This window comes from Patagioenas fasciata, chromosome 1, assembly GCF_037038585.1.
Source record: "Patagioenas fasciata isolate bPatFas1 chromosome 1, bPatFas1.hap1, whole genome shotgun sequence".
Lineage (NCBI taxonomy): Eukaryota > Metazoa > Chordata > Aves > Columbiformes > Columbidae > Patagioenas > Patagioenas fasciata.
In genome coordinates, this window is record NC_092520.1 from 2260714 (window position 1) to 2272935 (window position 12222).

The 12222-nt window shown below is 57.7% G+C and overlaps 1 protein-coding gene across 7 annotated transcripts; it reads left to right on the top strand.

Annotated features, from left to right (window-relative positions):
• Positions 1–1257: 1257 nt before the first annotated feature.
• P4HA3 (prolyl 4-hydroxylase subunit alpha 3) lies at positions 1258–10551 on the top strand. 7 transcript variants are annotated; one of them, XM_065852152.2, is made up of 13 exons: positions 1258–1653; positions 2753–2895; positions 3311–3531; positions 4572–4721; positions 4820–4871; positions 5042–5199; positions 5284–5460; positions 6114–6178; positions 6340–6499; positions 7436–7498; positions 7796–7864; positions 10110–10206; positions 10301–10551. In XM_065852152.2, the coding sequence occupies exons 1-13, from the start codon at positions 1274–1276 to the stop codon at positions 10423–10425; spliced, it is 1860 nt and encodes a 619-aa protein (XP_065708224.2). In that variant the 5' UTR covers positions 1258–1273; the 3' UTR covers positions 10426–10551. The 7 variants fall into 7 exon arrangements, with proteins under 7 accessions (XP_065708224.2, XP_065708215.2, XP_071668936.1 ...); XM_065852143.2 differs by having other exon boundaries at positions 10355–10551; XM_071812835.1 differs by having other exon boundaries at positions 6340–6445; positions 7397–7498.
• Positions 10552–12222: the final 1671 nt, after the last annotated feature.

Consider the following 12222-nt stretch of genomic DNA (forward strand, 5'->3'; position numbering starts at 1 on the left):
TGGGGACACATAAGATTGGGACAGGGCAGGGTGGGGACAGGCAGGAGGACAGCATGGAATTAGGGACCGGGAGGATGGGGACAGGGACAAGCAGGATAAAGCCAGGGATGGGGACAGGCAGGATGGGACAGGAACAGGGAACAAAATGGGGACAGGGAGGATGGGGACAGGATGGGATGGGGGCAGACAGAAGGACAGCAACAGACAGGGTGAGGTCAGGGCAGAACAGGGACAGCCAAGAGGGGTACAGGCAGGATGGGGGCAGCCAAGAGGGGGACAGGATGGGGACAGGGAAGGATGGGGACAGGATGGGATGGGAGTGGGCAGGATGGAGACAAGGAGGAAAAGGACAGGGAGGGTGGGGACAGGCAGGAGGGCATCGTATGGGGACAGGATGAGATGGGGACAGGGACAAGCAAGAGGGATACAAGCAGGAGGGAGAGAGCGTGGAATTGGGGACAGGATGGGCTGGGGGTGGACAGGATGGGGACAAGGCGATGAGGACATGGATGGTGGGGACAGGATGGGGCCAAGGGCGAAGAGGACACAGATGCTGGGGACAGCCAAGAGGGGGACAAGCAGGATGAGGACAGGGAGAGTGGGGACAGGGAGGGTGGGGACAGGATGGGATGGGGGTGGACAGGATGGGGCCAAGGGCGAAGAGGACACAGATGCTGGGGACAGCCAAGAGGGGGACAAGCAGGATGAGGACAGGGAGAGTGGGGACAGGGAGGGTGGGGACAGGATGGGATGGGGGTGGACAGGATGGGGCCAAGGGCGATGAGGACATGGGCGTTGGGGACAGGATGGGATGGGGGTGGAGGACAAGGACGATGAGGACATGGGTGTTTGGGACATGATAGGGTGGGGACAAGGGGGATGGAAACATGGATGTTGGGAACAGGATGGGGACAGTGAAGAGGGGGACAGGCAGGATGGGGACAGGGAGAGTGGGGACAGGATAGGATGGGGGTAGACAGAATGGGAACAAGGGCGATGAGGACATGGATGTCGGGGACAGGACAGGGACAGCCAAGAGGGGGCAGGCAGGATGGGGACAGGGAGGGTGGGGACAGGATGGGGACAGGGAGGGTGGGGACAGAATGGGGTGAGGGTGAAGGACAAGGACGATGAGGACATGGATGTTGGGGACAGGATGGGATGGGGCTGGACAGGATGGGGCCAAGGGCGATGAGGACACGGATGTCGGGGACAGGACGGGGACAGCCAAGAGGGGGACAGGCAGGACGAGGACAGGGAGGGTGGGGACAGGATGGGGACAGCCAGGCTGCGATGGGGACAAGCAGGACGCGGGGACCAGCAGCACCACGCCTCCCCCAACCCCAGCCAGCGTGGCGGATCCGGGGCCGACCCCCCTTTATCTCCCCCCCACCCCCAAGGCGGGGCCTCCCCGCCCCCCCCCCCGGCCTCTCCCGGCGGCAGCGGCTGGATGCGGGGGCTGGATGCGGGGGTCGGATGGGGGGCTCTGGCTCTGGGGGTGCTGCTGGTGCTGCTGTGTCCCCCCCCGAGCCCAGCCGAGACCTACACGGCCATGGCGAGTGTCCGCAGGGCGCTGGGCTCCGAGGGCCGCCTGCTCCGCCGGCTCCGCGGGTACCTGCGGGAGGAGCGCGGCCGCCTCCGCCGCCTCGCCAGGTACCGGCCCCCCCAACCCCCGGGACGGGGACACGCGTGGGGACACCCACTCGGCACTGCGAGCATCCCCCCGCCCGCTTTAGGCAACCCCTGGCCCGAGGGTGGGTGCTGCCCTGGCAGGGATGGGGTTAATCAACTCCCCCCATCCCCTCCAGCTCTCAGTTTTTGGGGGTGCTCCTAAATATGAGGTTGTGGGTGGGTGGGAGCACGGCCTGGACACTGTCCTTACCCCCCAGCCATGTCCCAGGAGGGGACCGGGGACGTGGGGCATGTCCCCAGACTGGGGACGTGCCTCACAGCATCCCCAAGGAACGGGACATCCTCACCAGGGATGGGGTTCCACCAGGCTTGATGGGGTTTCCACACCTCTGGCTTGGCCAAAAAGTGGATGCTGGGGTATCATGGGTGGGTGAGGAGCACAGCCCAGACACTGTAGGGGACTGGGGATGTGGGGCATGTCTCTGGGCTGGGGACCGGGGATGTGGGTCACATCGTGCCCAAGGCACAGGGCCAGCCCCATGTACCCACCAGAGATGGAGTTCTTCCAACTTTGATGGAGCTTCTCCAACTTTGATGGGGTTTCTGCACCTCTGGCTTGGCCATAAAGTGGACACCGGGGTGCCACAACGGGGGAGCATGGCCCAGACACTGTCCACACCTCAGTCACGTCCCACGAGGGGACATGGGTCACAGCATCTTCAAGGCACAGTCCATCCCCACGTACCCACCAGGGATGGGCTTCCACCAACCGTGCAGGGGTTTCTCTACCTTTGTCTTGGGTATTGTGGGTGGGTGGAGAGCACAGCCCAGACACTGTCCATGTCCCCCTAGATGTTTCCCAGGAGGGGGACATGGTCATCCCAACCCTGGACTGGGGACCAGGGGTGTGGGTCATGGCATCACCAAGGCATGGGCCATCCCCACGTACCCACCAGAGATTGGGTTCCACCAGCTTTGATGAAGTTTCCCTACCTTTGGTTTGGCCAAAAAGTGGATGGGGGGGGCAAAGCTGCCCAACTATGAGGGGCTCAAACCCCATCCCAGTGGCGTCACCACCCAGGAGCATCACTCAAAGTGTCACCCGGTGGGTGCTTTGTAGGTTTTATGAGAAGGTCCAGGCACTGCACCAGGACCCTGAGGCCTCGGTGGACAACCCCTTGTTGGCCTTCAGCCTCATCAAGCGTCTCCACTCTGACTGGCCCAATGTCATCTATAGTGATGAGGCCACTGAGAACATCCAGGGTATGGGGGGGGATGCATGGCAGTGTGTCCTCTCTGTCACCTCGGGAGGGCCAGGAGGTGGTTGGGACTGGGTGAAGGAGCAGGAGAACAGGTGGTAGAGCAGGAGAATGGGTGGAGGAACAGGAGAATGGGTGGTGGAGCAGAAGAATGGGTGGTGGAGCAGAAGAATGGGTGGTGGAACAGAAGAATGGGTGGTAGAGCAGGAGAATGGGTGGAAGAGCAGAATAATGGGTGGAGGAGCAGCATGTTGATCCCAGGGGATGGAGAGGGGCTGATAATGGTGACTGCACCCCAAAAACTCATTATTCCCCCTCCATGCACCCCATTACCCCCATTTGGGGTTGGACTAGATGACTCCTGAAGGTACCTTCCAACCCAAACTATTCTATGATTCCATGTTTCTACCCCCCCTCAGCTCTCCATGATGCCTTCAAGGAGGTGGAGCAGGAACTGCCTGGAGCTGAGGACCTGGATGGGGCTGCCCGGGCACTGATGCGGCTGCAGGATGTCTACGCACTCAGTGTCAAGGGCATGGCCAACGGCGTCTTCCAACACACCAGCTCCGGCCGCCCACCCCTCTACAGCCCTGGCCAGCGCGTGTCCCTCTCTGCCGATGACCTCTTCCATGTGGGCAAGGTCAGAGACAACCCCATCAGACCCCCACAAAGCTTTTCCAGCCTGGGATGGTGCTCTTGGCCAAATTATGGGACTTCTTGCTGCTTCCTGGCTCAAGGAAGGGAAGAGCCAAGCAGGTGGCCTGGGGGAGACCTCCTGCCCCAGCATCCCAGTTGGGTATGGGGTTTGCCCCAGCTTGGGGAGAAAAGTGGGTCCATAAATCCCGGGGAGAGGATTTGGGTGCTTTGATAGAGGGTTTAGTTTGGGGCAGAGTCCTCTGAGTGTCACTGCAGAGCTGGGGTGGAGGTTTAGAGCGTTGGGTAGAATGGGGTGGGATGGGATGGAATTGGGTGAGATGGAGGTGGAGGTGCTGATGGGGATGGGGACAGAGAAAGGATGGAGATGATGGAGGTGGAGATGGAGATGATGGAGGTGGAGATGGGGATGGAGTTGGACGTGGAGATGGAGATGGAGATGGAGGTGGAGATGGGGATGGGGATGGAGTTGGAAGTGGAGAAGGAAATGGAGATGATGGAGATAGAGATAGGGATGGAGCAGGATGGATGGGGATGGGACAGGAAGGGATGGGACAGGATAGGGATGACACCGGAGGGAAAGGGGATGGGACAGTCTGTGTGGGAATTGGAATGGGATGACATGGAGATGGGTGGGATGGGATGGGATGGGACAGGGTGGGCAGGGATAGAGGTGGAATTGGGATGAAGATGGTCATGGGGGTAGGATGGGATGAGAAGGGGATGGGATGGAGTGAGGAGTATAGAGCCATAGAATCACAGAATAGTTTGGGTTGAAGGGACCTTCCCAGCCCCCCCAGTGCCACCCCTGCCATGAGCAGGGACATCTTCACCAGCTCAGGTTGCTCAGAGCCCCGTCCAGCCTGGCCTGGGATGTCTCCAGGGATGGTTCATCCACCACCTCTCTGCCCAACCTGGGCCAGGCTCTCACCACCCTCAGTGTAAAATGATGAGGATGGGGGTGGGCATTTGGTGGGATTGGGTGGGACAGGGTGGGGACAGCATGCAGGCCAGGCTCCCCCGCAGGTGGCCTATGACACGGGTGACTACTACCACTCCATTGCATGGCTGGAGGAAGCCGTTGGACTCTTCCGCCTCTCCTATGGCAGCTGGAACCCCGAGGACCGGAGCAGCCTGGAGGATGCTCTGGATCATCTCGCCTTCTCCTACTTCATGGTACGGCCCATTGAGTCCCAACCCCATCACCTCGGTGCCTGGTGGAGCTGAACCGTGGGCAGGGGGATGCTCATGGTCTCTCTGCTCCCCCCATCCAGGCTGGAAATATCTCCCATGCCTTGAGCCTCTCCAGGGAGTTTCTCCACTATGGTACGTGGGGCAACCAGGAAGAGGGGAGATGTTGTGGGGTGTCCCCATCACCAGCCTCCTTCACCCCATTTCTTGCCCCCATATTGGGTTAATTCTCCAGGGCCTGATGCCAGGGAAAGGGGCGGGTGATGGGTAAACGGCGTTTTCGGGTGACATCACCTCTCCGGCAGACCCCAGTAACCGAAGGGTGGTGAGGAACGTAGCCAAGTATGAGAAGCTACTGGAGACGGGGACGGTGATGAGCGCGGAACCCCTGCGACGCCCCAACAGCACCCGCCTGCAGAACCGCGACGCCTACGAGGAGCTGTGCCAGCGCCCGGGGGGGCAGGTGGGGCTGGTAGGGGTGCCATGGTCCCCCACCCCACCGCTGTCCACCCTCTCATGTCCTCCTTGGTGCTCCCTCTCTCCCCAGCAGGCCCCGGAGCATCTCCCACAACTTGGGTGCTCCTACGAGACCAATGGCAGCCCCTACCTCCTGCTCCAGCCTGCCAAGAAGGAAATGGTCCAGATCCGACCCTACGTGGCTTTGTACCACGATTTCATCAGCGATGCTGAAGCTGAGACCATCAAGGGGTTGGCAGGTCCTTGGGTGAGCCGTTCCCATCCCCAGGAATGTCCCCATCTTAGAGGAAGGTGCTCCAAGAGCTAGACTTGAGGAAGGGATGTTTTACACCGAGGGTGGTGAGAGCCTGGCCCAGGTTGGGCAGAGAGGTGGTGGCTGAACCATCCCTGGAGACATCCCAGGCCAGGCTGGACGGGGCTCTGAGCAACCTGAGCTGGTGAAGATGTCCCTGCTCATGGCAGGGGTGGCACTGGGGGAGCTGGGAAGGTCCCTTCCAACCCAAAATATTCTATGGTTCTATGAAGAGCTGGTGGTCCAGGATGGACCACCCTGAGGATGCAGAGATAGAAGGGATTTTAAGCCATGGCTTAGCCAAAGCCTTCTGCAGCAAGATCCTGAGGAGGGTGCGCCCAGTTTAGGCCCACATGAGCTCCCCAAAAAGATTTTGTGGAGAAATCAAGTCCATGCATGCACCTACACCCCTCCGAGCCAGGCTTGACTTGGTGCCACCCAACTGTGTTGGCTCCAACTGCTTCCATCACCCAAGTGGGACACCTTGGGGTGGGGATCTTTGGCCACCAGTTGGTATAACCCCCCCAGTTTTGACCCAAACTAAGGTCCCTATTTGGTGTTGGGGGTCCCCATCTGTAGCAACATCCTCCCCACCATGTGTCCTCCAGCTGCAGAGATCTGTGGTCGCCTCTGGGGAGAAGCAGCAGAAAGCCGACTATCGGATAAGCAAGAGGTAGGAACCACCCCATCCCTTGTTCTCCAACCAGTGGGACCACCATGGCCCCATTGCCACCAACAAAGCTGTGCTGGGGACACCTGGGTTCTCCACACCCAGCACTGGCACTGGCCACAGGTGGCTTTGCGGGGGCTGAAGGTGGAGGTGCCTCCCCACAGCGCGTGGCTGAAGGACACAGCTCACCCGGTGGTGCAGACGTTGGAGAAGCGCATGGCTGCCATCACCGGCCTGGACCTGCGCCCACCCTATGCCGAGTACCTGCAGGTGGTCAACTACGGGTTGGGAGGCCACTACGAGCCACACTTCGACCACGCCACGGTCAGGGAGCTGCTGGGGTGGTCATGGGGTGGTGGCCAGGGTGGGTCCTCTGGTGTATTTGGGGTGGTCCTTGGGGTGATCATGGGATGGTTCCTGGAGTGGTCTTGGTGTGATCCTGGGGTGGTCTTTGAGATGGCCACCAGAGTGGTCTGTGGGGTGGACACTGGGATGTTCTTGGAAATGGTCCCTGGGGTGGTCTTTGGGGTGATCTCTGGGATGGTCCCTCAGACATTCCTGGAGGTTGACCCTGGGGCGGTCCCTGGGATGGTTGACTGGGGGAAGGTCTCTGATGGTCCCTGGGGTGGTACCTGTGGTGATCCCTGAGATGTTGCCCAGGAGGGGTCCCTGGGATGCTCTTTGGGGTGGTATCCCTCAGATGTCCCTGGAGGTGGACCCTGGGATGGTTGCTTAGGGAAGGTCCCTGGATGGTCCCTAGGATGGTCCCCATGGTGATTCTGGGATGGTGCCCGGGGGGGTCCCTGGGGTGCTCTTAGGGGTGGTCTCCCTAAGATGTCCCTAGAGGTGGACCCTGGAGTGGTCTTTGGGGTGGTTTCAGGGATGGTCCCTCAGACGTCCCCAGAGGAGGACCCTGGGCTGGTCCCCATGGTGACCCCCAGGATGGTGGTCAAGGTGGTCCTTGGGGTGGTTCCTGGGCTGGTCCCTCAGATGTCTCTGGAGATGGACCCTGGGGTGGTCCCCACGATGCTCCTGAGATGGTTCCCTGGGGAGAAGGTCCCTGTTGGGGTCCCCACAGTGACCCGTGGGATATTCCTGGGAAGGGAGGGAAGAAAGAAGGAGGGAGGGAGACGAAAGACGGGAGAGGGTGAGATTTTCCCTGGGGGCAGCTCTGGTAGGGCCTGAGGTGACTCCAGGCCCAGCCATGACTGTCCCCACAAGACTGACCATCCCCACCACCTCCTCATCTTCTCGGGGCAGTCCAGGAAGAGCCCCCTGTACAGAATGAAGTCGGGCAACAGGATCGCCACGCTCATGATCTACGTGAGTCCCATCCCTCCCAATTCCAAGTTCTGGGCACGGAGAGACTGCACCTGCGTGGTCATCAGTAGGGTTCAGAGTGAACAGGGCTCGAGTTGGGTGGGGACAGCCCTAAATCAGAGCACGGCAGGGTGTTAAACAACGTGAATATTTGACAATGACAAAGGGAACATTTAAGTCACGTTGAGGGAAACGCTACAAGGGTACCGAGGGGGGTCCGTGCCTCAGTTTCCCCGCACAAACAGCCACATCACAGGGGAGGTTGGGGGGGGAAGGCTCATAGTTTTGCTCCTTTTCCAGCTGAGTGCAGTGGGGGCTGGTGGCTCCACCGCCTTCGTCCACGCCAACCTCAGCGTGCCCGTGCTGAAGGTGAGGGGACCCGCGCGAGTCGCGGGGAACGGGGGGACACCGGTCTGTCGCGTCGTGTCGCATCGCTCACACGGTGATGCCAAAACCCAACCCCGGGGCTCCCTGATCTGGTTTGGGGTGTCAAACCCCAATGTGAAGGTCAAAGCCCAACCCCGGACTCCCATCTCCATTTTGGGGTGTCAAATCCCAACCTTTGGGTTCCCAGTTCTGTTCTGGGGTGTGAAACCCCAACGTGAAGGTCAAACTCCAACCCCGGGCTCCCATCTCCATTTTGGGGTGTCAAATGCCAACCCTTGGGCTCCCATCTCCATTTAGTGGGGTCAAATCCCAACCTTGGGGCTCCCATCTCCATTTTGGGGTGTCAAACCCCAATCTTTGGGTTCCCAGCTCTGTTTTGGGGTGTCAAACCCCAACGTGAAGGTCAAACTCCAACCCCGGCCTCCCATCTCCATTTTGGGATGTCAAATCCCAACCTTGGGGCTCCCATCTCCATTTTGGGGTGTCGAATGCCAACCCTTGGGCTCCCATCTCCATTTTGGGGTGTCAAACCCCAACCTTTGGGTTCCCAGCTCTGTTTTGGGGTGTCAAACCCCAACCTTGGGCTCCCATCTCCATTTTGGGTTGTCAAACCCCAACCTTTGGGTTCCCAGCTCTGTTTTGGGGTGTCAAACCCCAACCTTGGGCTCCCATCTCCATTTTGGGGTGTCAAACCCCAACCTTTGGGTTCCCAGCTCTGTTTTGGGGTGTCAAACTCCAACGTGAAGGTCAAACTCCAACCCCGGGCTCCCATCTCCATTTTGGGATGTCAAACCCCAACCTTGGGGCTCCCATCTCCATTTTGGGGTGTCAAACCCCAACCTTTGGGTTCCCAGCTCTGTTTTGGGGTGTGAAACCCCAACGTGAAGGTCAAACTCCAACCCCGGGCTCCCATCTCCATTTTGGGGTGTCAAACCCCAACCTTTGGGTTCCCAGTTCTGTTCTGGGGTGTGAAACCCCAACGTGAAGGTCAAACTCCAACCCCAGCCTCCCATCTCCATTTTGGGGTGTCAAATGCCAACCCTTGGGCTCCCATCTCCATTTAGTCGTGTCAAATCCCAACCTTGGGGCTCCCATCTCCATTTTGGGGTGTCAAACCCCAACCTTTGGATTCCCAGCTCTGTTTTGGGGTGTCAAACCCCAATGTGAAGGTCAAACTCCAACCCCGGCCTCCCATCTCCATTTTGGGATGTCAAATCCCAACCTTGGGGCTCCCATCTCCATTTTGGGGTGTCGAATGCCAACCCTTGGGCTCCCATCTCCATTTAGTGGTGTCAAACCCCAACCTTTGGGTTCCCAGTTCTGTTTTGGGGTGTGAAACCCCAACACGAAGGTCAAACCCCAATCTTGTGCTCCCATCTCCATTTTGGGGTATCAAATGCCAAACTTGGGGCTCCCTGATCAGTTTTGGGGTTTCAAACCCCAGTTCCGGGGCTCCCTGATCTGTTTTAGGGTCTCAAACCCCAATCCTAGAGCTGCAGACTCTATTTTTGGGGTGCCAAACCCCAACTCTAGGGCTCCCAGTTGTGTTTCAGGATGCGAAAAATAAAATCTTGGGGATCACAGCGCTATTTTGGGGTTCTAAACCCCAATTCTGGAGTTCCTAGCTCTATTTTGGGGTTCCAGGCTCTGTTTTGGGGTTCCAAACCCCCATTCTGGTGCTCCCAGCTCTGTTTTAGGGTGTTTAACCCCAATTCTGGGGTTCCTGGCTCAGTTTTAGGGGGTTCCAAACCCCAGTTCTGGGGCTCCACGTTCTATTTTGGGGTTCCAAACCCAAATTCTGGGGCTCCTGGCTCTGTTTTAGGGGTTTCAAACCCCAATGTTGTGATTCCAGCTTCTGTTTTAGGGGTGTCAAATCCCAGCCCCAGGGCACCAAATCCCAATTTTGGGGTTCCAAACCCCAATTCTGGGGCTCCACATTCTATTTTGGGGTTCCAAACCCAAATTCTTGGGCTCCTTGCTCTGTTTTAGGGGTTTCAAACCCCAATTCTGGGATTCCAGGCTCTGTTTTAGGGGTGTCAAATCCCAGCCCCACGCCTCCAAATCCCAATTTTGGGGTTCCAAACCCCAGTTCTGGGGCTCCAGGTTCAGTTTCAGGGGTTCCAAACCCCAGTTCCGTCGCTCCTGGCTCTATTTTGGGCTTCCAAACTTCAATTCTGGGGTTCCAGGCTCTGTTTTGGGGTTCCAACCCCCTCTCTCTGCTCCACAGAACGCTGCTCTCTTCTGGTGGAACCTGCGGCGGAACGGGGATGGTGACGGGGACACCCTGCACGCCGGTTGCCCCGTCCTGGCCGGGGACAAGTGGGGTGAGACGTGGTGTCACCCTGGGGTGACACGGAGTGGGAGGAAACCCCTAAAAAATCAGGGATAACGGGGAAAAACGCCACCAATATTGAGCAGGGGCGGCGAGGCGGACAGGAGCAGACAGGGTGTCCTTGTCATTGTCCCTTCCAGTGGCGAATAAGTGGATCCATGAGCACGGGCAGGAGTTTCGGCGGCCGTGCGGCATCGACCCCCAAGACTGAGCCACCGTGGCACCCATGGGTGACAAAGCCACCAGGGCACAGTGTGTCCCCAAGGCTGCCGGTGGCACGGGGTGCTAGCGGTGGTATGGCTGAATCTGGTGAAAATAAAGTCCAAAAGACACGAAACTGGAGTCTGGGGCAAATATCTTGGTGTGGTGACATTGGGGGCTGGTTGTGTCCGTGTCCCCACACCCCTGATCCCTAAACAGGCCCTTAAGCCTCTTCCTCCAGCCTCAGATTAAGTCTTTCTCCTAAAAGAAGTGGTAGTTAAGTGACGTGGCATCTCTAGAGGAATCAGTAGGCTTCAGAGTGAACAGGATGGCCAGCAAGAACCAGAGCAAAGACACCGCACGATCCTTAATCAGACAAACCGATGCTCGGTGTACCTTTGGCTTAATTTTGCAGCTTGATTTCTTTCTCGCTCATTTTGGGTTGGAAAATGTGCATTTATTACCCCTCGTCTGCGTTTATCCGGCCTCGGATTAACCCTTCGGTGTCCGCAAGCGATGAGTAGAATTTGGGCAGGGAGCAGCAGGAGGATGCTATGGGAATAATTTGGGGCTTTTTCGCTCAAATTCTGCCAAATTTCAAAGCAATTTTCCCCCCCAAATCCTGCTCTTCAGATAAGAACAACCACTCCAGAACTCAGGGTGTTATAAAACAGACGAACCAACACAACCCGGGTTCCTCAACAGCCTGAGCGCCGCCGTTTATTGTTTGCAGATGTTTCTGGACATGTGGAAATCATCGGGCAGGGGGAGGAGGGGAAAGAGGAAAAGCTGTGGCTAAAGCATCAGCTCGGAATGTAGAGAAAGGATGGGGGAATATTTGGGATGACGAGAGGCTTCTGTGAGTCACAGGAAAAACCCAAAGATGGCTGGATCACAGTCACAGATTCCTTTTGGTTGGAAAAGACCATCAAGGTTGAGTCCAAATGTTCCCCCACCCCTGGCACTGCCCCATGTCCTGAGAACCTCATGTCCGTCTGTCCAGCCCTCCAGGGATGGTGACTCCAGCACTGCCCTGGGCAGCCTGTTCCAATGCCCCACAGCCCTTTGGGGAAGAAATTGTTCCCCACATCCAACCTTAACCTCCACTCTTGATAAGCATCACTATTCTCCATTGGCTTTGGTATCATCTCCCATCCACTTCACATCTGGAGCAGGGCAGCTCAATAAAAGACATTTCTAACTAATGAAAAGCGTCATTCCAACCCAGACAGCATCCTCCTGCGTCTCTGCTTGTACAGAGACGGTAAAACACTGCAGGCTGTGAAAAAACACAGCGAAAAGCTGCCAGCGGAGGGAGGATTTTCAAAACATCACTATTTTTTACGAGGCAAAAAGAACATTTCTTCTCTTTGCAGCGACTTTCACCATGATCTATGTTATCCTTTCCCCTAAATACCATTTATCTCTGCCTGGAGCTTTCCAAAAAAGGACAAGAAACAGCCACAGGAGCATTAATATTCACAGAATCCCAGAATGTGAGGGGTTGAAGGGATCTGGAAAGCTCATCCAGTGCAATCCCCCCATGGAGCAGGAACACCCAGCTGAGGTTCCACAGGAAGGTGTCCAGGCGGGTTTGAATGTCTGCAGAGAAGGAGACTCCACAACCTCCCTGGGCAGCCTGGGCCAGGCTCTGACACCCTCACCAGGAACAAGTTTCTTCTCAAATTTAAGTGGAACCTCCTGTGTTCCAGTTTGCACCCATTGCCCCTTGTCCTGTCACTGGTTGTCACTGAGAAGAGCCTGGCTCCATCCTCCTGACACTCACCCTTTCCATACTGATCCCCAT